Here is a 26,848-nt window from a genome sequence, read left to right as displayed (position 1 = left end):
TCTCTATTTGCAGGTGACATGATCGTGCATATAGAAAATCCTAGGAACCCACCAAACAACTATTAAAACTAACAAAATAGTTCACCAAAGTGGCAGGACACAAGGTCAGTGTACGACAGACAAATAAAAACTATTGTTTTGTTCTTCATTTCACTAACAATGGACAATCAAAAATGAAATTAAGAAAATAATTCCACTTACACCATCAAAAAAGATTTGTAGATACTCGCAAATAAATTTAACAAAACAAGTGCAAAACTTACACTCTAAAAACGTGGCAATATTTTTGAAAGAAACTAAGACGCCCTAAATGAACAGAAAGACACCCCATGTTTACAAAGCGAAGACTGGACGAGGGCTAAGACGGCAATGCTCTCCAGACTGATCCAGGTTCCACACAGTCCCCACTACAATCGCGCCGGCTTCTGGGCAGAAACGGACAAACTGGTCCGAAAATGCATACGGCAATGCAAGGGACCCAGAATACTTAAAACAATCTTGAGAAAGATGGGACTCGTGCTTCACGATTCAAGACTCATTACAATACCGTCATCGAGACGGAGAACATTAACACAGGACACGTGTACAGATCACTGGAATGGGGCTGACGGCAGAAACAAGCCCTCACGGTTATGGTCCACTGATTTCCCACAGGGACGCCAAGGCCACGGCCGGGGGAAGCAGGGATCTTCAACACGCAGCACCGACACAGCTGGACGGCCGCACGCAAGAAAGGAAGTTGGACCCCTTCCTCACGCCATACACAAACCTTAGTCACCGTGGGTCACGGACCTAAGAATCAGAGCTAAAACCATAAAATTCTCAGGAGAAAATATGCGGGTCCATCTTCGTGGCCTTGGAAAGGGCGTTAGGAAATGCCGTGCTGGAGCAGAAGCACAAGCAGAAAGAGGAGCGTCCCACCCGTTGGACTTTGCAGACCTGATGCCTTTTGTGCGCTGCCAGCACCACCGCCACGGAAGGGAAGACGACTCACAGAGCGGGAGCGGATACGTGCCGGGCATAAACCTGGAGAGAGACGTGTACCCCAATATAACGAGAACTCTTCTGACTCAGTAAAAAGACCAACGACCTCGTTTAAAATGAGCAAGGTGTCTGCACAGACATCTCTCCAAAGCAGACGGAGGAATGGCCAATGGGCACATGGGAAGATGCTCCGCGTCATCCGTCGGTAGGAAACGCAACTCAGAACCCCCACGAGAGACTCTCCACTTCACACCCACCAGGACAGCAAGGATCAAAGAGAGTCGTAAGTGGTGGCGAGGCCGTGGAGAAGTCAGAACCCTCCGCACCACGGGTGGGAATGTGAAATAGCGTAGCTGCTTTGGAAAACAGTTGGCAGGTCCTCAGCATGTTAAGCGGCGAGTCCCCCCATGACCCAGCAATTGCAGGCGTCCACCAACACTGCTAGCACGTACCCACGACAAATGAACACCGAGGTGCACACGGACACCCGTCCATGCACGATCCTAGCGGCTCTGTTCACAGCAGCCGAAATGAGCACATAGCTCTAGTGCCCGGCCACACACTGTAGCATGTCCGTGGGATGGAAGAGTCCCAGAGCACAGAGCAAGGATGCCCGGATACACCCATAACGTGGATGGACCTGGAACATTCCATGCCGGGTGAAAGAAGGCAGGCACCAAAGACCGCGCCCTAAAATGTCCCAGCGAGGTGGATCTGTAGGGACAGAAGGAGCTTAGTGGCTGCCTGTGGCTGGGTGTGCAGTGGGGAGAGGGTGGGGGGCAGGGGTGCCGGCTAGCGGGCGGGTTTGTTCTGCAGGTAGACAAAAGTGCTCTAACACCTGCTTGTGGGGACAGCTGCTGTCCCGTGAGGCCACTAACAGCACGGGATTATACGCCTGAAACGGACGGGTTGTACGGTACGGGAATTCTATTTCGATAAAGCTGTCTTCTTTTGTTTTAAAAAAAGAGCCTGACTTGGGGCGCCTGGGTGGCTCAGTGGGTTAGGCCTCTGCCTTCGGCTCAGGTCGTGATCTCGGGGTTCTGGGATCGAGCCCTGCATCGGGCTCTCTGCTCATCAGGGAGCCTGTTCCCTTCCTCTCTCTCTGCCTGCCTCTCTGCCTACTTGTGATCTCTGACTGTCAAATAAATCAATAAATAAATCGTTTAAAAAAAAAAAAAGAAAAGAGCCTAATGGCCCTGCTGGCGGTCTGCAGATGCCTCAGGCAGGTCCTCCTTGTTATCCTCGTGTTTTTCTTCTTGGTCTTCCGTCACCAAGACCGTGGTTCTTTGCCCTGAACGCATCACCGAGCTGCCAAGCACAGGGCCGACCTGATTCTGGCGGCAGAAGATAAAACCCGGGCAGCAAAGTAGCCCGCAACCGAGCACTCACTGTGCGTCCGGGACCCGTGTCCCCTCCTCCCACCCCGCAGCCCATCCACCAACCCGGACAAGGGAACTGCCGCAAGCCTCCTCGCGCTAAGCCCTCCGAAGCCCAGGAAGGGGACGAGGTCGGCGGGGCTCCGCAGCTGGAAGGCCGCAGACGTGCCCCGGGCCAGCTCAGTCTAGCGCTGCGCGTCTGGTCCGGCTCTGCGTCCGGGGGTACCACGTGGGTGTATCGGACTGAGTGGTGAGGACATTTACACCGGGGAAACCGGCCAAGGCCCTGGTCAGGCTTCCCTGGGAGAGCTGGACCCGCACCTGGTTGGCGCCACTCCGGAGCCCCCACGCCTCCAGCCTCTGCAGACACCCCTCCCCTCTGGGGCGCTCCCGCACCCGTCAGGTCAGGCGCTGCGGGAGCCTTGCTGATGCTGCCGGGGCCGCAGAGCAAACCCAGACCAGTCTCCGGGCTGAGTCTCGCCTCCCCGGGCTGGGGCGGTGCCAGCGTCCAGAACACGTGCGTGTTTCAAGCTTTGGGACTGCTCAGGCGCATTTGCCAGGGCTGCATGAAGCCACCCAGCCAAGTTGGCGTCCCCTCCGGGCTCCCACGTCCCCGAGGGCCAGACGTCCTGCCGGCCCTGGGCGGCGCGGGTGCTGAAGCGCCAGACGGGAGCCCCCGCGCCCCGAGAGGCAGCGCCGGGATTCCGGGAGCTTCAGGAGGCACGTGCCTCCGGCTTCCACTTCCCAGACCCCTCCCCCGAGCCCTCACCAGGAGAACAAGCTTGGGGGAGTCCACGGGACCACCTGCAGGCTTTGTGAGGCTCAGTGCAAAATGGAACTGCGGACCCCGGTTCCAAAAGTATGCACAGTTTTGAGATGGCGACAGCAGAGCGTTAATCGGGGGGCAGAGCCCCACTGAGCCCGGGCCCCAGGTGACCTCGTAGGCTGCACACCCAGGAAGCTGGCTGGCCACCTTCCCCCTGGGACTGCCTCCCAGGCCGCCCTGGGCCGGCACCCGCCAGTGGAGCCCTTGGCTCCATGCCCACATCAGGGGGTGGCTGAGGCCGTGCTCCTGCCCCAGGGGCAGCCACCAGGACAAGAGCTGGGCCCTGTTCTACTGGGTGAACCCTTCACCAAATGGCTGGGCCGCTGGGCAAGGAAGCTGTGTTGTTTTCTGCAGAAACCACACACGAAAACATCTCTGCGTGGTGCACCTGACCACGGGAGGTGGTCAGGCCCCAAGTCCTTGTCACCCTCCGGAGTTGGAGTCAGGCACTCAGGCTGGGGCAATGAGTGGCCGGGTTCGCCGTCTGGCCAGTCTCAGCTGCCCACTTCTGTAGCCGGGGGCACCGTAAGCAGACCCCAGACTGCGGACCCTCTGCTTGTCCCCTGGAGGGGCCGTCTGGGATCTGCGCATCCTGATATCTACTCTGCAAGAGGGAGGGAACCCACCACGCTGGCCCCGGAGGAAGGAGCGAGTCACTCACACAGTCTCACGCAAGCTCGCCTCAGAATGGCTCCAGGGCAGGGGGGTCGAGGCTCAGAGAGGGGCAGCCCCTGGCCTGGGGCCACACAGCCAGCCCAGCCCCGCTACATGTAGCAATAATACTGTTCTCGGGCCTAACCGAGGGCCAGGCCAAGCCTCGGTACAGAGCAGGGTGGGCAGGGAAACATCACCGAATTCTCCGCAAAACGGAGTCAGCCAAGCACCGGGATGGACAGGATGGAGCCCCCAGAGCCTCCGGCTCCACCAGGGATGGGGGTGGGGGGGGCTGGGCACTGACCACGTCGTGGTGCGGCGGGAAGTCGAATGTGTACTCGTCCCCAAGCAGGCGGCCGTAGGCATAGTCTCTGTGGGCCTCGTTTCCGTAGGCCCCGTAGTAGTCGTACTGTAGGACCTGCGGGACAACACTCGCGTCACCATCCTCCTCCTCCTCTCTTCCCTCTGTCCTTCCCTACGTGTGCACGCACACGTGTACGCACACACACACATGCTGGGCTTGGCGGGCAGGGAGCCGGCTCCCACAGGGGCGGAGACGGAGCAGATGATCCGGTCAGCCTCACGGAGCCGCCCTCTGGAGGGCTGTGCTGTGCGTGCGGGGGCGGGGGAGGGGACAGGGCTCAGCCGTCCACGATTCCTCCCTCGGATGACACCCTAACCGCCCTGGTGGTGGGTCTGAGAGCCGGTGTCGGGAGAGAGCCAGGCTGTGCGGGTTGGGGCCCAAAAGGATGGAGAGGAAGTTGGGTGGGGGCAGGGTTGGGAGAGACCAGGGCTGATGGGGAGGCAAGGGGTTGGTCAGGGCCACTGTCAGGGCTTTTAGGGCAAGACTAAGGCAGCAGGATAAGGCCCCGGCACCAGCCCATTGAGGGTGACGGAGTTGAGGGTCCAACACCATTGCTGTGGCAATCAGGACCACACCACGCTCCAAGGGCCTCAGGCTTCCATGGACGAGATCCTTTCTACAGACTGAAATGGAGGCAGAGAGCTTCTAGCTTGACCTAAGTCACAAGCAAGGACCAGACAGGCCTGGCATAGACCTGGGGGCAGGTGGGCCCCAGAGGGGTCCTCCTCGGCCACTTGCCATGGCCTGTCCTGTACCTGTCAGCAGCTCTGAGATACCCACAAGCCAAGAGGCCCTGCCCCTCCCCCCCGCAGCTTCTGAGGGAGCCGGTCAGCTGTCACCTGGCAGCACGGCCAGCCCCGCCCAGCCTCCTCTCCCCAGCAAGAGTGAGTGCAAGATTCTGACTGTGCTGGGCTGCTCGGCCGCCCTGGGGCCCCCCTCAAGCCCTGGCATCTGGGATGGGGCCTCTGCACAGTCATCTCTCTGCCCAGCAGGTGCAGCTCCCACAGGCCCCTGAGGCCCCAGAACGGACATTCCAGGTCGTTGTAGCCTGGCCGGGCATCTGGGATTTGGGGGACGTCTTGTCACCTTGTGCCCTGGACACCTAGGATGGCTCCCAGGTGAGAAGGTGCAGAGCCCGCCCGTCTCCAGATCAAGGGTCCCTGTCCCTGCTCCACTGTCCTCTACTGTCCCGGGGGGCGGGGACTTCCAGGGACAGGCCAGCTGGCATGCAGAGGGCTCTGCTCAAGGCCCATCCTATCCTCGTGGCCCCAGCCTCTTAGCCTCCTGGGGACAGGCCTGTCCCCCAGCATCTTAGAGAGCCTGTCTCCTCTGTCCTCAGGTGTCTCATGGTTTGCCTGTCCCTCCAGTGATTCGGACCTCAAGGGGAACTCCGTTCTCCTGGGCAGAGGGCAAGGGTCTCCACAGGCCGATGGGAAAAGGGGCCAGGACCGAGGAGCCTGAGAACAGTGACCTCTGGGCAGTAGCGAGCTCTGGTTTCTGCCTCACTTACCTCAGGTTGCCCTGGGAGCGGCCTTGGGCCCTGGGTTGCTATGGAGATGGGAGGAGGTTGCGCAGGAAGGGGACTGGGAAACAGAGCAGCGGGAGAGGGATCTCAATTTGCACAAATCTGGATCAAGTACTGTCCCTCTGGCTGGGCTGGAAGCATCACCACGCCTGCTCCAGCAGACCCCAGCCCTGAGCTCCACGGGCAGGAGGCATGGCTGCTTTTCTGACCGGCCGATGCGAGGCATGGTAGGGGGGCCCGGGGGAGCCCCCAGGAGGGCACCAGAGGCCAGGAGGCTGTGAAATCCCAACTTACAAACTAACGCGGAATGCCTAATTTGGGGCTAAGTCCTCCTACTAACATAAAATACCAGTTGCAGTTGCCAAAAATATACGAACAAAATTATGAGAAGACGCGCTAATTTCTCCTACATACGGTGGGGGCTGCATTGTGCGCAACCTCCTCACTGTGGCACACCAGCTTTCCCAGGGCCCCAGGCTTCTCAGAGCCCCAGAAGGCCTGAGTGACAGCCCCGCGGGGCATCAGCAGGGGAGGGGCTCCGGGCAGAGCTGCAGGGGCTCAGCCTTCCTGCACACAAGACGACTCACCCTCCCCATAGGCCCCACCTGGGCTGGCAGCCGCAGGTGGGGTGGGGGACGGGCGTGGAGGGGGACCCGGCCCAGGGGGCCTACTCACCGGAGCTGTGCCTTGGGGAGTAAACCATCCCGGCCGCTCCCAGCCCTGTCGCTCCTGGAACACACAGCCTCGGGCGAGTAGCTCCTGGGTAGGGGTGGGGAACAAGCACCCTTCAGGCCGGGCCAGACTACCCCCGGCAGGGCAGCCAGTGACCCCCAGGGAGCATAGGGCAAAGAGGTCCTCGTGGTGGGACCCTGGACCCCATGCCTGCCCCACAGCCCCGCCCCAGTTCCCCCTGTCCCACTCCAAGAGTCCCAGCCTATTGAGAGACCTTCTGCTAGGGACAGAATTGTACCCCCAAACTCCGATGTTGAAGCCCTAATTTGCAGTGGGGCTGCATTTGGAGACAGGGCTCATGAGGAGGGCTTAGGGTGGAGTGAGGTCACATGGTGGGGCCCTGGTCCCAGGAGGGGAGGGCCCGGCAGTGCTGCCCCCCGACAGGGTGGATACAGCAAGACGGCAGCCCTGGGCAGCTAGGAAGACGGGCCGCACCTGGAGCTGGGCAGCAGCACTGGGCTCTGGGCCTCCCGGGCTCCAGAGCGGGGAGAAGGGATGTCTACGGTCTCAGCAACCCCCGTCTGCGCTGTGTTGTTCCAACAGTGGGAAGAGGCCAGCAGTCTCCCTCCTAGGTCCCCCCCCACCCCAAGAGAAGCAACAACAGGGTCACAACGGGGCTCTGCGCACCCCTGTCCACAGCAGCAGGTGGCAACCACCCAGCAGCGGACGGTCAGTGACCGAGTGTGGTAACCCCACAGGGCAGAGCGGGACCCGGCCCTGAAGAGCGTGGCGTCCGACACGCGCCACGCCGCGGGCGAGCCTCTGGCACACGGGCCAGGAAAGGAAGGTCACGTGTCGCTCGGCTTCCCTCACATGCAATGCCCACCGTAGGGACAGAAAAACCCGGGGGTGGTTGCTGTAGGCGGGGCCGGGGGCGGGCAGAACGGGGAAGCCCTGCATCACGGGCACGCAGCCCTTTCCGTGGCGGTGACGGTCGCACAGCATCGTGAATGTCCTTGTCTCCTGAATCGCGTGCTTTGACGCGGTTGAAATGGCAAATTTTATGTGTCCTTCACCGCGAGACAAAAATGTAACAGCCTAAATTGGTTTCCGCGGCCCAGCTCACACGTGCCTGCGTGCGGGGACCGCCCCCGCACCACCGAGCAGTTCTCAGACACCAGGACTGTGTCCAAGAATCCGGCTCCATTCCATTGCTGTCTGCCCCGGGACGGTATCAGAGTCCCTCAGGGCTGGCCCCCACTCCGGGCTGTCACCTGTGCTCCAGACGGACCGGCCGTGGGTCAGGCCCCCCAGCTCGGGTGGCACGGACTCGCTAGAGCAGCTCACACGGCTCCGAGAGCGGTTTCACCCACTGGGTCCCCGTGCACTGCAGGAGGCTAGAGCTCAGGGACAGCCAGACGCGAGCGGGACAAGCAGGACGTCAGGCCAAGTGTGGGGGAGGGTGTGGGGCTTCTAGGCCCCTCCAGGCGCCACTCTGCCCAAATCTCCACGGGCTCCCCAGCCCAGAAGCTCTCTGTGCCCCTCCTTTGGGGTGTTTAGGAAGGCGTCGTTACGTAGGCGCGACTAATTGAAGCAGTGGCCACTGGTGATTGAGTCCACCTGCCGACCCCCCTTCCACCAGGGGTGGGACAGGAAGTTCCTGTCCCCTAATCACTCGGCTTCCAGCTGGGTTCCCCCGCAGGCAGCCTCCTTCCTTAGGTTGGGCCCAAAGCCACTATTAACGTAACAAAAGGCACCTTTCCCGGCTCTCATCTCTTAGGAAATTCCAAGGGTTCTGACCTTCTCCGCCAGACGTGGAACTGGACAAAGACCGTACCTGTTCCTTATTCTAAGTCACAATATTGCACGGACACAATAAAGTCCTAGAGTGGCAGATTTCTTTGAAAATCAATTTGGGCTGGGGAAAGAAAGAGAACCGCCACTCGCGTTTGGAAGGGGCCTGTGTCCCCCGGCAGCCCCACCCAACAGGCAAAGGCCCAGAGCCCCAGGCTAAGCAGCTCCAGAAACGGGGGCTGGCAGGGGTCCCGAGGCTCTGGACCGCCGCCTCTGCTGCCTCCTGTGGGCCACCCAGACCCCGAGCAGGGAGGGAAGGGACCAAGGTCACACTGCCAACCGGTGACACCCCAGAAATGTCCTCTTCGGACATCCAAGGGGGCAGCAGCTGAGGACACAAAAGATCATCTGCAGGGAGTGACGGAGGCGTGTGTGTCGGGGGAGCGCCCCCTCCCCAGGAGGGAAACAGGGGGGCTAAGCTCTTCTAATAAAACAATGCATGGCTGGGAGGCGTCATGGGCAGGGCTGACCGTGTGGGAAGGCGGAAGCGTGAGGAGATTCAGACTCCTCGCTGGGCACGGGGTGCTCTGGCTCCTATGCGTGCCCTTTGGGCAAAGCTGTGCACTTCTGAGTGGTCCTTATGAGCCGCCCCCTGCTTCCACGGCCAGCCAAGCAAGGCCTGTGTTTGCTGGGGACGCCGTGGAGCCCTCAGGATCATGCAGGGTGAATAAAGACCGGGGCAGGCTGGGGAGGGCCGGAGGCTGTGTGGGGCCTGAGACCGTTGCTGGCCCCCTAAGCTGAGCCAAAGGGCAGGGCAGCCTGGGAACCACTGATGTCTTTGGGCCTCTCCCCAGGAGGTGCAGGGGACACGGGTCCCTCTGGGGTCCAGGCCCTGGAGTCCCAGATGAAGTAGGTTCCTTTATTCAGCTCCGGGAGCCTGCCCCTCCTGCCTCCCCCTTCATCCACCCATTCGACAAACGTCCCCTGAACAGTAGTATGAGTCAGGCTCCGGGCTCAGTGCTCGGGAACCAGAGACGCGACGGCACAGCTCCCCAGCCCAGGGCCACAAAGAAGCAGAGCTTGAATAGGCTGGGGGCACAGGGCAGGTGCCTGGCTTGTGGGGGGGCCTGCGAGAGTGCACAGGGCCAGGCCCCAGGAAGGGCATCCAATGGTGGGATTTATCGTACAGGTAGAAGCTGGCCAGGGAGGAAAGGCAGCCGAAACAGCCCCCCCACCCCCCACCCTGAGCAGGAGCTCGGGTCCATGGCACGCCCTCCTCTGACATGGGACCTGCTGATGCAGACACCTGCCAATGCACCTGCCACTCAGGGCCCTGCCACCAGCAGCCAGCGAGGGCTCCGAGCACATTCTGCCGGGAAGACCCCGGGAATGACCGAACCACCCATCGCCTCGCCTGCCCAGCAGCTGGGGCGCCACATGCCCTCCGGTCACTCCGGTCCCCTGGGCGTCCTGCGGGTCACCGCGTTCGTCGGGGGGCGGTACCTCGTGCAGGGGGTCGGTCCTCATGTTGCGTCCCGCCAGGGGCTCGTCGTGGGGGAAGACCACGGAGTAGTTCTTGGCGTAGGACTCGTGGCTGCGCTCTCGAATCCAGCGGCGGTGGTCCGTGAGCTGGGGATGGAAGCGCCTGTGGCGGATGGAGGGGCCCGTCACTGCTGCAGGGGCCCGGGACGGAAGGGCTGGCCCAGGACCCAGGACAAAGCTGGACCCTCACCCCTCCACCAGAGTCCTCCCCGAGGCGTGGGCTCAGCAGGGGGTCCGGGCTCTGCTCTCCCGCCCGGGGGTCTCCTCCCTGCGACCCCCGCCCCCCACACCAGCCTCCCTCCAGCCTTCCTGAGGCCACAGCAGCCGGAGCCTCCCAGCGGCTGGTCCATCTGGTCTCCGTGGACAGCCATGGCTGCCCCAGCCGACTGCACAGCCGCCGGCGCCCCTGTGTCCGGGGCCCCCAGCCCCACCCCCGCACATACCCACTCTCAGACCCCCGCTCGGACCCGCCACCCCGGCTGTCCCTCCCCCCACTATCCACCTGCTGGCATCTCACGCATCCCCCAGACCTTAGGTCCTTGTCCGTGTTTCATCCTCCCAGTGATCCCCGTCCCAGCCTGCCAGGGCTAGCAGGGCTTACTCTGCACATAGTTCTAGAGAGCGACGTTCTGCCTGGGGCAGGGGTGAAGCTACAGACATGAGCCTAGGACTGTGGATGCTATCACTAGGAATCCCAAGGATGCCTGGAGCTCCCTTCTGGTGCAGGACCAGGGCTGAGTGCCGTGTCTGCGGGAATGTCTGCGGGAATGTCTGCGGGAACCCTCGCTGTTCACCTCATAGCCCCTGGAGGGAGGGGAGGGAGAGGGAGCCACGGAGCTGGGCCAAGGGTCTGGGGAGGGTTCCTGGACGAGAAGCGGTATGCAGGGCCTGGGTCTGGAAATCTGCAGCTGCCTTTGGAGGGGAGGAGATGGGGAGGCAGGAGGCTAGGAGGTCTGGCCTCCACTGATGGCCATTCTCGTCAGACGTCCCCCATCACTAGGAGCAGACGTGGTTCTCCTGGGATGGGACTGCTGACCTTCCCAGCAACTTTGAGGGTGTAAGGCCTGGACGAGAATGGGGACAGGCAGCTGAAGGGTCTGGGGAGAGCTGGATTTCCTTCTTCAGGCCTCTGGGACATTAGAGGAAGCCGGACCCAGGGCAGGCCTAGGTGATCCCGACACTGACAGATGTGACCCCTCCGGCAGGCGTCCCACCGGCCAGCACCGCCAGCCCCTCCACTCACATCTGTGCCCGTGTGTGCAGGGCGGGGATGCGGGTTCAGGTTTAGCCGGAGCACGACCGGGGACCGGCAGGGGAATGGACCACGCCCTGTGTCCACGCAGACCTGGCCGCAGCATTCGTCCCATGAGCAGGCAGGTGGGGGGCATGCGGCCAGGGCCAAAGCCAGGGTTAGGGTCCAGCCACCCTCCTCACTCAGAGAAGGAATGACTCCTCCTCCTCCCCACTTACTGGGACCCCAAGGACTTGTGCTAAAAATCACAGCCTGCGCTCCAGACCCTGCCCAGGCCAGGGTCCAGGGGCAGCACCGTGCCTACGAGACTCAGACACACTCTGCTGAGAGTTGGGTCACTGCTCCCATCTCACAGACGGGAAAGCCACCTGCCTGAGCCACGAGGGTGACTGGACTAGTTTGCTGCCCCCGCCTCTATCCACCAGGCCCCAGCTCTTAAGGTTCCCTCCCCGTACCCTCTGCCTCCTAACCTGTGTCCTCCAGGCCCCAGCCTGAGAGCCATAAGCCAGCCCACGAGACGCTCCTTCCAGGGAAGGCAGCCGACCGATGGAGGGAAGCCCGGACCCCCTTCTGCCCAGGCCGGGGCCTTGGCCAGCCCAGACCTAAGGCTGCCCGCTGACTCCAGGACTGTGTACCCCTCCCTGCTGGGCCTCCCTCAGCCCAGGAGGGGTGAGGCAGGCCAGCCTCGTCCTGCAGCCGTGGACGCCGTGGCACCGGGAAGCTAAACCCTGAGGCCCAGGGTAAGCCCTGGTGGCTGGGTCCGTTCCAGGGCTGAAGCGCTCGCCCGCCGGGGAGGTCAGAGCCCGGCCCAGCTCCGGCTCGCGCCCCGCATGACCTGCAGAGAGGCGGCTGCCCCCACCAGCCCCTCCTTTTGCTGTTTGCAGCAGGAGGGGCTTGGGCCGGCCCATCCCCAAGGCCCCTCACAGCTATCGTTTCTGGAACATTCCTCTCTTGGGAAAGCGTGGGCGCAGCCCCAGTCAGGCTCTGAGGCAGCCACAGCGCAGACTGCCGTGCCAGGCGCCATGGAGGGGGTGGCAGTCGGGGAATCTCAGTGTCTTGTCTGTCTGCCTCCGTGCGGGCCAGATATCCCCTCCCCAACCCCGCAGTGGGTGTAATGTCTTCATCAGGCCAGGAAGGGGCAGGGTTAGCCGAGCAGGGGGCATGAGCTGAACCAGCTCCTACGGGCCGCCCGGGTGCCCCCAGGGAGGCTGTCTGCCCGGACCAGTGACGGTGGAGCGGGCTGGACGCCCACAGGGTGTCCCTCCAAGCCACTGCCTGTGGACCCCAGCCCTGTCCACTCCCCACTCCGGGCCGTGGCTGGGAGTGTCTCCCCTGCGCTGCCCATCAGCAGAGGGTGGTACAGACCAGGCTGCCCCCAGCTGCGATGTCAGGTTCCCTCCACCTGGGCTCGGGTCTGTCTGGGCTTCCTTGCAGACGTGCTTCAGAGCGATCTACCGACCCAGACGCATTCGCGGCTCCCAACACTGGCAGCACACAGCGTCATGACCCGGGGGTCCCAGAGAGGCAATGGCTCGGCCTGGGGTCAGACTTATTCCTATCACCCGATGGCATCTCCACTCAGGGCTGTCTCCCGCCCAGCCTCCTCCTGTGGACTGACAATAACCAGCGCAGCCTCACTTCCTGGGCCACGTGTGTGGTCCCACCTGCTCCCCAGGCCTCATCTCCCCATCTGCAAAGCGGGACGACGTGACCCCTTTGCTGATCCTGGAGCTGTCCGGAGGGTCAGGCAGGACGCCGGTACAAGAAATCCCGGAGGCTTTCAAGGGCCGTGGATCTGCCAACCCCAGGCCCCTGCCGGCACCTCTTCCAAGAAGCCCTTGGATTTCAGGGAAGGCTCCTTTCTAAAGAGCCCTTGCCATGTACCCTACTCTACCGAATCCCGGGGCGCACTCGCCTGATATCATAGCTGTACATGTCCTTCTCCGGGCGCCCGTGGACAATCCAGTGGGCCAGCTCCCGCCCACAGCCGCCGCCCAGCATCATTCCTGGCAGGGGTGGAGCCAGAGGTCTGCCATGGCCCCAGAGCCCTCACCCAGTGCCCACAGCCGGCATCACCCCTCCCCTAGCCCTGGATCTCATCTGGGGTGCTGTGCACCTGCTAATAGGACCTCACCCCTCCCTGCCGGCCTCCTCTGCCCCACCCCCCGCCAGGATCCCCCCCCCCCCCCCCCCCGTCTGCCTGGTGGAGCTGGGGGCGCAGGGGCGGGGGCCCAAAAGGGCCCAAAGTGGCAGCCCTTGCACTCACCTGCACTGTTGAAACCACAGCCCAGGTAGAATCCTCGGAGTTCGGGCGCCTCCCCCATGAGGGGCTTGTGGTCCGGCGTGAAGGACTCTGGAAGGAAGGGGGCCTGAAGCTGCCTCCAGGCCGCGTGCCTCCGGGGCAGGCTCTCCCGAGAAAGCAGTGACCGGAGTGGGGTCTGCTGGTGTCTCCTTCATCCAGACCTTCCCCATCCTCACGACTCAGCTCAATGCTGCTTCCTCCAGGGAGCCTCCCTAATTGCTCCTGCCACATTCCCAGGCTCCTCAGCATTTATGGCCAGAAGCACCCAGCTGGGAGAGGACTCCGCCTTGCAGAGTCCAGGTTTGTCTCACGACGGTCGCCATTCTCCTGCTGGTGAGGGGCCTTTCCCCAAGCCCCCAACACAGGGCGAGGCTCTGCCTCCCTGCGCCACCTTCCTGCTGTGTCCCTGCTGCTCATCCTTGCCCACTGGACCAGGAGAAACGTGAGGGCGGGGCCGGGCTTCGCTCACCGCCGTGTCTCAAGGCCTAGCACAGGGCCCACCCCACAGCAGGTGCCTGATAAATGTTCGCTGAATGAAGGAACAATCCTAAGTTCTTTGGGAGAGGGATGGGGGCTACTGTTCCTGCCTGTTGCTGGCGGGTCACCCAGAGAGGCCAGGGCATGATGGCGAGGGACCCTCGGACATCATCATGCAGAGCTGAGCTTTGCAGCCAGTCCTGGGTTCGACCCCTGCTCTACTCCTTCCTAGCTGTGTGACCTTGGGCCGGTCACTTCCCCTCTCTGAGCCTTAGTGTCCTCATCTGTAAAACTGGGAGCACAGCACTTCCTTCCAGGGCTGTGAGTTAGCAAATATTTGTAGCCCCCGTGTCTGTGCCCCAGGCTCGGCTCTGAACGAGACCAGTCCCAGCCCTCAGGGAGCTGACCAGACAGTGACGGATGCAGGAAATACACAAATAAGCAAAAGAGAATGTTTGGTAAGAAAACAGAGTGGGAGGAGAGGGTGGTGAGGGACACCTGATTGCCCTTCCTGGCAGGTACCATGGTCACCAGGGGAGAGATGAGGAGACCCTGGGAGGCGGGGTCTCTCTAGCCCAGTCCCCTGCTAGTGAACCCTGGATGCCGGAGCGCCGCTTAGGGCTGTCTGGCCCCCTGCCCGAGTTCCTAACCTCTGTGCAGCTCTGCTCCCTGCGGAGGGAGCAGGCCTGAGCTGGGGGGGTGGCATCTGAGGCCACCCCCGTCTGTGGGACCTGGGGAAAACTTCCAACCAGCTGGAGGGGGGGACACCCCAGAGAGGGGGAAACCCCAGAGGTCCGAAAGACAGAGTTGGGGTGGCTGAGGGAGGGTGGGGGGGTCAGAGAAGGCAGAGAGCATCAGGACGGGAGCTTCCCTGGGGAACCGTGCGGCCACCCCCGTGAACCCTTGGGCAGAGCGGGGATGCTTCCCGCCCGGGGCCATGGGAGGATAGGAAGATCAGAACAGCCTCATGGGGCAAGTCAGGAGAGAGTTTCGGGGGACGAGAGTCTCTTGAATGTTTGACAAATGACTCAAGCCTGTGCAACATGAGGATGCAGGCAGACGGGACGTTTGTCTGCACAGACAGGGGCCCCCACCTTGGCGGTGACCTCCGGGACCTGGAATGGGAGCTCTGCCTGCCCCCAGATTCCCCAGAGTCAAGGGGGCCTGGGACTTCCGAGTTCTGTTCTGGAAGCCAAAGGCCACTGACCGTGCTTGTGCTCCCTGGCAAGAGAGAAAGAGAGAGGCTGATTTCCGCCGTGAACCCTCCCTCCCAGGCAGGAGACCAGACACAAGATGTCCCCACGGCACCTCGCCTTTGTGGGAGCAGTGACCGCCCGGGCTAATTAACCACGATGCTCCCGGGTGACCCGCACTCCCGGGATTGCCTCAGGCCTCAGTGCCGCTCACTGCCAGCCCCTCGCAAGCCCGGGGAAGCCATGGCGGGGGGGCAGGTAGGCAGTGAGTCTTCGGCCCACGGCCCACGGCCCACGCCCGGTGCTTCTAACCTGCTCACCGAGGCTGGGCTTCCTGAGAGCTGAACAGATTAGAGCCGCCCTGGCTGTCGGCCGTGCCCATGCCAAGGGCACGGAGGGAGAGGGCCGGACCCCTGCAGGCCACAGGCCCCCGGCATCAGAACCTGCCCCTCTCCTGGCCTGGCCTGCCCCTTGGCTGTGGACGACCCCTCCCTCCCCGGCCTCTGGCTGTCTTCTTCCCCTCAGGGGCCTCACAGCAGTTTGCTGGCCCAGCCATGCCCTGCACCTAACAAGTGACTCTCCTCCGTGCTCCACACCTGCTGAGTAAGTGCTGTGTCACCCATTTCACAGAGGAGGACACTGAGGCACAGGGAACTGAGTCTCAGACAAAAACTTTCCCCTTTGGACAGCACCACATCCTTCAGGGACTCTCCCCAGCCCTGATGTGGACCGAGGCTGGCCCCAACCATTTTCTGCCTTGATTGACGATGAAAAGACCCCACGTGTGCCAGGGAGGAAGGGGGGCAGAATAGGGCCCGTGTGATTCTGCTGGAGCCACGACGAGGGTGGCGTGTGTCCTGCCTGCACGCGGCAGGGTCAGCCTGGGTCCAGGCCTGACATAGGCCAGACGCACTTCTCAGCCAGAAGGACCCTGGGATGCCCACCCCAGCTCCCAGCCTCCCCACTCACCAGGGCCGCAGACCGTGGACTTGACCCCCGTCTTCTCCAGCACAGGGACGCGGTTGACGGCACCTTCAATGTGCGGGCTGAACACGTCCCAGTCCAGGTCGAAGAGGCCAAAGGCAAACTTGTCGGACACCTGGGGGGGGCAGGCAGGGGTGGGGCCCTGTGACAGGGAGCTGAGCCCGGCCAGCCCGCCCCATGTTAGCAGAGGGACAGGGCTGGGCTGTGCCCCTCAGGCCTCCTCCACTGACCGCTCAGCAGGGCCTGTCCGCTCCCCTTCCCCATGTTGGCCCAGGCCCCCCCGTTCTGCACTGGACTGTTGCCGTGGCCTCTCCCTGGTCACTGGTCACCTGGCCTCCCCACTTCCTTCCACCCATTCTCCTAAGTCAGACCAGGCCCTCTCTTGCTCTCAAGCCCCCCATGGATCTCCATGGCTCTCTATGTCCGACAAAGCCCTATAAGGCCCTGTCCATGTCCACCTCTGATGCACAGTGGCGGGGGGCGGGGGTTGCCCAGCCTGACCACAGTGTGAAGGGCATCACTCCGCACCACGCTTACCGGGCTTCTTCCTAACCTGCCAGCTCCATTCAGCACACAGATCCCCATGGCTTCTTGTTTATTGTGGGTCTCCCCACCTAGACAGAGGCACCCCGGGACAAGGACTTTGATGTTGGTCTCCCCCTGTCCCCGGGAAGTAAGACAGCATCTGACCCAAAGCTGTCATGCAGTCATTCCATTTCTGCATGAAGCCAGGAGTGAGGGTGGCCCGGGCATGCTCGGGGGAGCCGAGGGGGCCTCCGGGCCTCAGGCAGCCCCCGAAGCTGTGGGGGAGAGCAGCCAGGTCTGGGGGGATGCTGCTGCCGTGGGGGCGGGGCCTCAGGGGGGTTTGCTGTGGACACCGGGCTTTCAGGTTTCTGTCTTCCAAAGCCATTACTTTACATTTCTGCACTGTACTTTGCATTTCTCTCACTGTCAGGAGGCCAGCCCTCTCCCTGCCCCAGCTCCGGGTCTACCTGTGTGCCAGGTTCAGAGAAAAAGGAGTGAGAGGACCTGCCACTTCTCAGTGGGAGGGTGGGTTTCCTGGAAGAAGGCTTCTCCACGCTGATACGCGGCCCCGAACCACCCCTCAATCCCTCAGTGTCTCACCTCCTCCCAGAAGATGGGGTTGGTCTCATAGCCGCCCACAGACAGGGCGTCCCCTTGGAGGCGGAGGTAGACCGAGGCATCATGGTCGCGGACATTGGGCATGTTCTGGAAGGCAGAGCAGAGAGGCCTCGGGGTCAGCCAGGGCTGGACGGTCCCAGGCCCACCGTGGCCCATGGCATCTCCTCCTTATTGTAGGCCTCAGGTTACACTGTGAACAAACCACTCCCCCCACTCAAATCTCTCCTTCCCTAGACCCCATAAAACAGCAGCAAAGAAGTAAGAAGGAAGGAGGGAAGGACAAGGTCTAAGCCACAAATCCAGGGGAACCGTGGAGGGACAAGAGCACACGGAGCTCTCCAGCAACACCGTGCACGCCAAGCCGAGTAGGCACTGCTGAGCAGGCCTGGGCACGGGAAAATGCCAAGTCGGGCCGGTGCGCACCCTCCAGTCCCCTCCTATCTGCAGAGTCCAGGCTTGTGGCAACCCAGCTCCCTCTGCAGGGCCCGATGGGCAGAGTGCACGGTGTGTGTGTGTGTGTGTGTGTGTGCATTGATATGTGTGTAAGTGTGCACGTGTGTGAGTGAGAAAGAGTACGCGTGTGAATGGAAAGGCCAGGGTCTCTTCAAAGCAGTGAACCCAGGTCCCCTCCATCCCCACCCAGCATGGCCTGGATCCTGGCCTGGGGACAGCCCTGAGGTCTGGAGAATGGGGTCCCCACAGGCTCTGGTCTCAGAGGTGTGAGGGGTGGGTTTCCGTTCCCCTCTATAGCAGCCCGGGGACTCTATCGTGGAAACAGAAAGTGGCCTGTGGAAGGTTCCAAGTGCTAATGAAGTGGCCTGTGGAGGATTCCAGATGCTGACATAGGGGCCCTCACCAAAGAGGACAGCTCACTCTCATCCCTTACAAGATGCCCTCCTGTCCTCTGTCTCCAAGCTTCCAGTCGGCCTGCAGAAACTCCCCCTTAAAACCCACACCAGGAACTTCCCAGCTATGACAAGGTTGGGTCCATCAAACAAGGGGCCATGTAAAAGGAACAATCCCAGATGAAGAAAGAGGTCTCAAAGTGAGCGATGACTATCTAAATGAAAAATGCAACTGAAGGGTCGGATAAGACCATCTTCTAGATATGAGGCCAAAAAAAGATGAAGAAGTTGCAATCAGGAAAGAGAAAAATAAGGAAATCACAAGGTCAGCCCTAAAGGTCCAACATCTACCTTATAGGGGTTCCAGAAAGACAAACAGAGGAAATGGATTAGAGGAACATCAGAGAAGCAATCCAGGACAACTTCTCAGATTAAACATCACAGATCTCCATATTCAAGGGCCCACCAAGCCCTGTGCATGGGCAGACAGCACAGAGGCCATGCTGGGGAAGAAACATCAGAACACCAGAGGAACAGATGCGTCCTGGAGAATGGCACAGCATTCCTGGAGGCCAGAGGACCTGGAGCCAAGTCTTCAAAATTCTGACTGACAGTTTTAGATGGAGAATTCTAGGCCCAGTCAATCCATCAATCCAGTGTAAGGAAAGAATAAAGATTATTTCAGACATCGATGAACGCGAAAGTGTTTACCTGCCATCCGCCCCTTCTCAGCAAGCAACCAGAGCACAAGCCACGGATCCAAACAGAAGAGGAGAGAAGAAGGCGCCAGGGTCACAGCTGAGCAGAGGCCACAAGGCAATCCTTCTAGAATGGAGATCAGAATAGCCGGAGGGTTCCTCTAGGGGAGGGGAACGGGACTTACAGACTGTATGTGATTTCCCTAATGTGCGGAGTGGTGCAGAACATATTCTTGAGAAGTAGTTGACAGTTGAAATGTTTGGGAGGACAATGGGACAGTTAGAATATAAATGCACATATCCTCAACAAAATACTAGCAAACTGAATCCAGCACAGAAAAAAAGGATTCTATCCCATGGCCTAATGAGATTCATCCCAGGAATGTAAGGTTGGCTTGACATCTGAAAACAAGTCTTTGTAATACACTGTATCAACTGCGTAGGATGAAAACCCATCACTTCAATAGATGGTGGAGAAAGCATTTCCAGCACATTTCATCACAAAAACACTCAACAATCTAGAAATAGAAGGGAACTTCCTGACAAAGGGTATCTAAGAAACACCCACAGCTAAAACATACTTATTTTCAGCTTTTCCTCTAAGATTAGGCCAACAGAAGGATGTCTACTCTCAGCACTTTTACTCAGCCTCGTACTGGAATTTCTAGCCAATACAGCAATGAGGCAAGAAAAAGTATTAAAAGGCATCAAGCTTGGGAAAGAAGGAGCAAGACGATCTCCATTTGCAGGTGACATGATCGTGCATATAGAAAATCCTAGGAATCCACCAAACAACTATTAAAACTAACAAAATAGTTCACCAAAGTGGCAGGACACAAGGTCAATGTATGACAGACAAATAAAAACTATTGTTTTGTTTTTCATTTCATCATCATTGGACAATCAAAAAATGAAATTAATAACTCCACTCACATCATCGAAAGGAATTTTTTTGAAGATTTTATTCATTTATTTGAGAGAGAGCATGCGCGCACATGAGCACAAGCAGGGGAAAAGGGAGAAATAGATTCCCTGTCGAGCAGAGAGCCCAATGTGGGGCCCAATCCCAGGACCCTGAAATCATGACCTGAGCTGAAGGCAGAGGCTTAATGGACTGAGCCACCCAGGAGCCCCCATCAAAAAGAATTTTCAAATGCTTATAAATAAATTTAACAAAACAAGTGCAAAACTTACACTCTAAAAACGTGGCAATATTTTTGAAAGAAACTAAGACGCCCTAAATGAACAGAAAGACACCCCATGTTTACAAAGCGAAGACTGGACGAGGGCTAAGACGGCAATGCTCTCCAGACTGATCCAGGTTCCACACAGTCCCCACTACAATCGCGCCGGCTTCTGGGCAGAAACGGACAAACTGGTCCGAAAATGCATACGGCAATGCAAGGGACCCAGAATACTTAAAACAATCTTGAGAAAGATGGGACTCGTGCTTCACGATTCAAGACTCATTACAATACCGTCATCGAGACGGAGGGCATTAACACAGGACACGGGTACAGATCACTGGAATGGGGCTGACGGCAGAAACAAGCCCTCACGGTTATGGTCCACTGATTTCCCACAGGGACGCCAAGGCCACGGCCGGGGGAAGCAGGGATCTTCAACACGCAGCACCGACACAGCTGGACGGCCGCACGCAAGAAAGGAAGTTGGACCCCTTCCTCACGCCATACACAAACCTTAGTCACCGTGGGTCACGGACCTAAGAATCAGAGCTAAAACCATAAAATTCTCAGGAGAAAATATGCGGGTCCATCTTCGTGGCCTTGGAAAGGGCGTTAGGAAATGCCGTGCTGGAGCAGAAGCACAAGCAGAAAGAGGAGCGTCCCACCCGTTGGACTTTGCAGACCTGATGCCTTTTGTGCGCTGCCAGCACCACCGCCACGGAAGGGAAGACGACTCACAGAGCGGGAGCGGATACGTGCCGGGCATAACCTGGAGAGAGACGTGTACCCCAATATAACGAGAACTCTTCTGACTCAGTAAAAAGACCAACGACCTCGTTTAAAATGAGCAAGGTGTCTGCACAGACATCTCTCCAAAGCAGACGGAGGAATGGCCAATGGGCACATGGGAAGATGCTCCGCGTCATCCGTCGGTAGGAAACGCAACTCAGAACCCCCACGAGAGACTCTCCACTTCACACCCACCAGGACAGCAAGGATCAAAGAGAGTCGTAAGTGGTGGCGAGGCCGTGGAGAAGTCAGAACCCTCCGCACCACGGGTGGGAATGTGAAACAGTGCACATGCTTTGAAAATGGTCTGACAGTTCCTCAAACAGTTAAACATAATTACTATATGATTCAGCAATTCCACTCCAAGGTACCTGCCTAAGAAATACTAAAACACATCCACACAGAAATGTGAACATGAATGTTCATAGCAGCATTATTCAAAGCAGAAACCACTCGAACGTCCAGCGACAGATAAGTGGAAAAATAAAATGTGATCCACAATAGAATATTATTTAGCCATTAGAAGGAATGAAATTCTGATAATGTATCCCATGGATGAACTCTGAAAATGTCAGATTGAGTAAAAGAAGTCAGACCCCAAGGGCCACATATGGCTCAATTTCATGTATTAAATGTCCAGAATAGGAAAATCTGCAGAGACAGAAATCAGATTAGTGATTATCTAAGGTTGGGGGTAGGATGGGAAAAGGGGAGTGACAGATAATGGGTATGGGATTTGGGGGGTGAAGGTGACATCGACAGATGAAAACCTAGATGGAGGCAGCGACACACAGGAAGCTGAGCAACTGGAAAACGATGAGTAACTCCAGGGAACACAGACGCTGGATGCTATTTCTCAGGAGTTAATAATATTTCCACTGTCAGTACACCGCAAACCCTGACTACTTCATTTAACCAATAAGCAAACCAAATCATTTTAGAAACTGAGAAGTAGGGAAAGAGCACATCCCCTGTAGCTCTCTGACACCGAAGGAACCGAGTCCTCTCCTGGACCACTTACCCTGGAGACGGGCACATCAGATGTGACTCCTCTGTCCCATCTCTGAGGACATACAGACCAAAAGGGATGACTTGTCAGATGCCCCCCCCCCCCCGTGTCCTAGCTGTCCAGCTCCTCGTAGAACTGGACTAAGAATGTCTGCAATGAGGGGTCATTGGAAGGAGCGCGTAGGAAGTTCTCCGGAACTGAACGCTTCGGAAACAGAAACAGTGAGATCGTTACCTCTGCTGTCACTACTACTCTAAAAACAAGACAAAACAAAAACTGGAGTTCCGTTGAGCAGGACCGTGGGGACACCTGGTGGCCGGGGAAGCCCTGACTTTCCTTCTAGCTCCTGGGGCCCCAGCACACTGAGCTGCCCTGGAGTGCCCAACGCGTTCTGTCACCTCCATGCAGAAGCCCCCCCCGCAGCTGTGACCAGGTCCCACTGGTGTCCCTTCCACCCGACCTCACTCTGCTCCCTTTCATTGTTCTCCTCTCCCCCACTCCTTCCAAATCCTGCTGGCCGCTTCCTCTGGGAAGGCTGTGTGATAGCTCCAGCATTCCCTAACCTCATCCTCTGCGGCACCCGCCAGCTGGACAACCCTGTGCCCCGTGGTCCTGGCCATCGTCACCCACACCCCAGCTACCACCCAAGGGCACCTGCTACAGCCCAGGAGCCACACTCAGCCCTTCCTCTCCGACATGGGCTCCTCCCTCAGCTCCGTGCACTCAGTACCCTTATTGTCCATTTTGCAGAAAAGGAAACTGAGGCACAACGACACTATGACTGGCCTGGCTGGGTAATGGAGGAGCTGGGACGCAGCCCCGAGCCTGAGCCTTCCTATCACCCGGTGCCCGGGTACAACAATATTTGCAAAAGCAGCTGCAGGCCAGCAGAATGAGAACCAGCTGAGAGCACGGGACGCACTGCAACTGCGGGGGACACACACGCCAGGAGAGGGAGGGCACCAGGTCACAGAGCAGCTGGGGCAGTGCTCGGCTCGGACCCAGCTGCGGGCCAGGCCCTCAGAACTGGGGCTTCCTAGGACCCACAGCCCTGTGGCCACCCAAGAAGTATCCCTCCACAGGACACAGCCTGTCCCCAGCCCTCCCGAGCCCACTGTGGCCTGAGGGCGACCCCTGGCGGCCACCTGAGGTCTGTGCTGCATCCCATTAACTCGTTCGTGAACCGGGGAAGCCCTGTGTCAAGGGTCAGGGGCAGGAGTGCGTGGGGAGCCCAGCACCTGCCCCAGCCCCTCAACAGTGTGGTCCTAGTGATGAGCCAGAAGCCAGGCTCATCCTGGCCAGGACCCTTGTTGCTGGGTCCCACCTCACACTGTCCCCGTCTACTCCCTCGGCTCCCCTGAACTGCCTTCAGGTCCTGGGCCGCTGGGTTCCACACTCTGCTCCCTGGGCTTGGAGTCTCCGGAGCCCCCCGCTGGCCTCCGCAGAGCCCCATCAGCCTGCTTGGGAATTGCTCCTTTGCTGGTCTGTACCTGCCCCCCAGCTCAACCCCGACCAGAACTGGGTTCTTTTCTCTATTACAGCCCTGGTTTCTAGAATAGGGCCTGGGACGCAGCAGTCCATGTTTGCTGGTGGGCGGGAAGAAGGAAGGAGGGTTACATGGAATGGTGGGTTAATGGTTCACAAATGGATGGATGATGAGGGAGGGAGGAATGGAGGGAGGGAATAAAGGAAGGAGGGATGGAGGGAGGAAGAGAAGGAGGGAGGGAAGGATGGAATGAGTGAGAGAGGGAGGGAGGGATGGAGAGAGAAACAGATGGAAGGAGGGAGGGGTGGAGGAAGAGATGGAGGGAAGGAGAGAGGAAAAGAGGAGTCATTGACAAGGTGAACATTGACAAGGTGACAGGAAGCTATCAGCCCACACCACAGTGGGACAGTGGCGGGGGGGACGAGAAGGGGAGAAGAGGAGAGAGGGCAGGGGTGCAGAGCCCTCTGTCTCCCTTGGCAGGGCCTCTCCAAGCCCCCAGGGAGGACCTGAGGGTCTGAAATCGGCGCCTCTGACACCGGCACCCAGGGCACATCAGGGAGCGTGCAAACACGTGTGGGTCCCCTGAAGCAGCACCTGGAGCTCGGAATGTGCCCACGCCCCAGACGGGCTGCACCACACAGGACACGCAGTTGGGCCTCCCTGAGGAGCCATGCCCCGAATCAGCACCAGGAAGTTCCCTCATTTACCTCTGACCCCTCCCCGAACACCCAGTGTGAGGGTGCCCATTTCACAGATGAGGTGACTGAGGCTCAGGGTGGAGAGGGAACTCACAGGGGTCACGCCGCCTGCGAGCATACCTACCTGGATGCCCTCGATGCGCTCGGTGACGACGTAGGCATGGTGCATGGCCACCAGCGGGACCTTGACTCCAGCCATCCGCCCCACGGCACTGGCCCACACACCTGCAGGCGGGACAGGGACAGGTCAGCTCTGCAGCACCAGGCAGGGCTGCCAGCCCAGTGGGCAGGGGGAGCCTTTGCGGGCCTGTCTGTCCCCCCCAGGCTCCCACCCCGAGGCGGGCCAGGCTTAGGAGGCAGCCAGCATGGCCGCCCGGGAGCCAGGAGAGACCCCCGCCCACCTGCGCAGTTGACCACACAGGGCGTCTGGATGGAACCGTGCGCTGTCTCCACAGCGGCCACACGGCGCACCCCGAAGTCGTCTGTCCGCACGCGGATGCCACTCACTGGGCAGTTCTCGATGACCTGGCAGCGAGAGGGGCTGCTTCCAGAGCCCAGCAGGGCTTGGTGAGGGTGTCCACCGCCAACATCACTGGCTCCCCACCACCCAGACGGGACCTGGACCCCTGCTCCTGCTGGGCCTGCGTCCTGCAACACCACCAAAGTGGGGTGACCCCAGCACCGAAGCCAACCCTGCGCTCCCCGACTTGGAGGACGCGTTCCCAGACACGCGAGGTCTTTCTCATAAAGTGACGTCTAAAAAGCAAGGCTGACTTTGCTAACGGGCGTTTGCAGTCTAGTCTTCCAGACCACGGAGCAGTGTGGCTGGGTTCTGCCTATAAAAATACATCTTCCTAAAAAATAGTTGGGAGGTGTAAAACTGAAACGTCAAACTTGTCCTTTCTGATGTTTTCTATGATGATGTGCATATCTGGATAAACGAGGAAAAGCACCGAAGAGGTCCCCAGAGGACATGCTGGTCTAGCAGAGCTCTGGGTCCTCCAGGCTGGGAGCAGGGGACGTAGGCGGGGACCGGCGGTACCTGTGCCCCCTGAGCAGCAGCAGCCCTGCTGAGGGCGGTGCAGGTGCCCGCAGGGTCCATGGTTCCGTCTTGGGGCACGTACAGGGTCCCGTACAGGTCGTCCACGTTCATCAGGGGATACAGCGCCTTGGTCTCTGCTGGACTCAGCACATGTGACTCCACGCCATAGGCCTTGCCCAGCTAGAGGGCCCGAGAGCAAAGGGACTCAGCCCTCAGGGTGCAGACCCCCGGCCACTGTCCTTCCCGCCTGCGCCTCCCACAGTCAGCTCCAACCCTGCGACCCCCAACAAGCTGCCACTGTCCCTTGGGCCATCTCCGCACTAGAGTGGCGGGAGGCTGAGGAGCACGAGGCCCACGCCAGGCTCTGCGCTATCCCACAGTCACCCAACTCAGACCCCAATGACTTCAAGTCCCCCGGGGAGTTGGCGGGAGCTAACCAGATGGCTGGCCCCCCGCAAGAGCTTCGACCAGGCTCGGGCACATAGGGGCCTCCTCTATAAGCGAACACGAAGCACGCGCACGGGGACTGCTCGGGGACCGCACGGGGACCGCTCGGGCTGTGAACTTGAGGGCCGGGTCCTCAGCGCCGCCAGCTTGCAGGAGACCAAGCCCTTCCTCCCGCGGCGGCCGGGTCAGCAGGACAGGCCACGCCCTCACATCCGACTGGCCCAAGGGCAGCCAATGGCGTGGCCCCGGGCGCCACGACCAGGACAGGCTCCGCCCAGCTGGAACCCGCGGAGCGGGTCACATTCTCCCGCTGAGAACCGAGCCTGAGAAGGGGCAGGGGCTTCTCGGCAGCGGGGGCCTTGGGCTCCAGGGCTGGGGCTGGGGGCCGGGGGCTTCCCTTAGAGGCCTCCGTCCCGGCGGGTCACCGAGCTGAGGGAGGAGGCGGCAGAATGGGGCCGGGTCCTAGGCGCAGAGACCCAGACCTGCCCGGGGTGAAGCCCGCCGCCCCTGCCTCCACCTGCGGCCCCGCGGCTGGTTCTGCTCGCTGGGCCTCGATCACAGATTCGGTCGGCGCCCCAGAAAGGGCAGACTGCTCGAGCAGCCTGCCGCACCCACGTCCTGCGATTTGGCGTCCAGGCCTGGCTGCTCTGGGTTGGCCAACAGCACCCCACCCCAATCCAAGGGTCCGCAGCAGGAGGCTGTCAGTCCCCTGCACAACCGCCCTCCCCAGGCCTGGGAGTGGGGCCGGGCGCAGGAGAAGTGTGGGCACTGCCTCCAGGGGAGCAGGATTTCACGTGCATCTTGTCTCCCATGAGCAGGGCTCAGTGGCCGTAAGAGCTCCAGGTGCTGGGCCCTCCCTGGTCTGGGGCTCACTGGCACCAGCTCTACAATATGGTCCCATTTTATAGGCAAGAAGGCCGAGGCACAGCCACTTGTCCCAGATGGCCCAGCAACAAGGGCATCTGGCTGTGACAGTAACCCAGATGGGTCAGAGCTCCTCCCCCCAGCCCTGCTGCCCCAGCCTCCCAGGACGGGGAGCACCCAAGCCACCAGCAGCTCCCCACCCCCGGTGGGGCCACACCCACCGACATGAGCCTCTTGTACTCGTCCAGACGCTGCCGGTTGGATGCTACGAACAGGCCCCCGTTCTGGATCCATCCCGTGTGCAGCCCCGTCTCCTCCTCCAGGTCACGGCTCACCACGCGCCTCGTGTGGGCCAGAAGCTCCACCTCCACGTCGCTGGGCCTCAGCTGCCACAGCAGGCCTTGCGGGGAAGGGCCACCGTGAGTCCCCAACATGGGGAGGGGCCTCCCCCTTCTGCCCGGCATGCTGGGGCTCCTGGAGATCAGGCGGAGGCCCTGGGTCTTTCTCTGCAGCCCATGGGGTACTCTGGGAGGCTGATAAGCCAGAAATCCCAGGGTCAAAGCTGATCTGGGGGTGGCCCTTCTGGCCCCTGGGCAGCTCACACTGGGGTAATAGCAGGGTCCCACTTATGGAGCACTTGCTGTGTGCCAAGCCCAGGGCTGAGCCTGTCACAGGATGACACGGCAGCCCCAAGG

The 26,848-nt window shown here is 60.2% G+C and overlaps 1 protein-coding gene across 9 annotated transcripts in view; it reads right to left on the bottom strand.

Annotated features, from left to right (window-relative positions):
- The window catches only part of SARDH (sarcosine dehydrogenase), a 60,590-nt gene that overhangs the window by 29,975 nt on the left and 3,767 nt on the right, over positions 1 to 26,848 (bottom strand). For 8 of the 9 annotated variants that reach the window (XM_047699267.1, XM_047699264.1, XM_047699262.1 and 5 more), the window contains 11 exons: positions 26,375 to 26,553; positions 24,843 to 25,022; positions 24,202 to 24,325; positions 23,925 to 24,025; positions 17,071 to 17,175; positions 15,931 to 16,060; positions 13,256 to 13,342; positions 12,905 to 12,995; positions 9,699 to 9,840; positions 6,405 to 6,488; positions 4,145 to 4,258 (listed from right to left, as the gene is read on the bottom strand). In XM_047699267.1, the coding sequence (XP_047555223.1) occupies positions 4,145 to 4,258; positions 6,405 to 6,488; positions 9,699 to 9,840; positions 12,905 to 12,995; positions 13,256 to 13,342; positions 15,931 to 16,060; positions 17,071 to 17,175; positions 23,925 to 24,025; positions 24,202 to 24,325; positions 24,843 to 25,022; positions 26,375 to 26,553 (1,337 nt within the window). Of the gene's footprint in view, positions 1 to 4,144; positions 4,259 to 6,404; positions 6,489 to 9,698; positions 9,841 to 12,904; positions 12,996 to 13,255; positions 13,343 to 15,930; positions 16,061 to 17,070; positions 17,176 to 23,924; positions 24,026 to 24,201; positions 24,326 to 24,842; positions 25,023 to 26,374; positions 26,554 to 26,790; positions 26,797 to 26,848 lie in introns of those variants that run through there. The other variant, XM_047699268.1, reaches the window with a different exon arrangement.

Source organism: Lutra lutra, chromosome 13 (genome assembly GCF_902655055.1).
Source record: "Lutra lutra chromosome 13, mLutLut1.2, whole genome shotgun sequence".
NCBI classification, from domain to species: domain Eukaryota; kingdom Metazoa; phylum Chordata; class Mammalia; order Carnivora; family Mustelidae; genus Lutra; species Lutra lutra.
The sequence above is the reverse complement of the archived record's forward strand: the minus strand, read 5'-3'. Positions and strand labels throughout refer to the sequence as shown.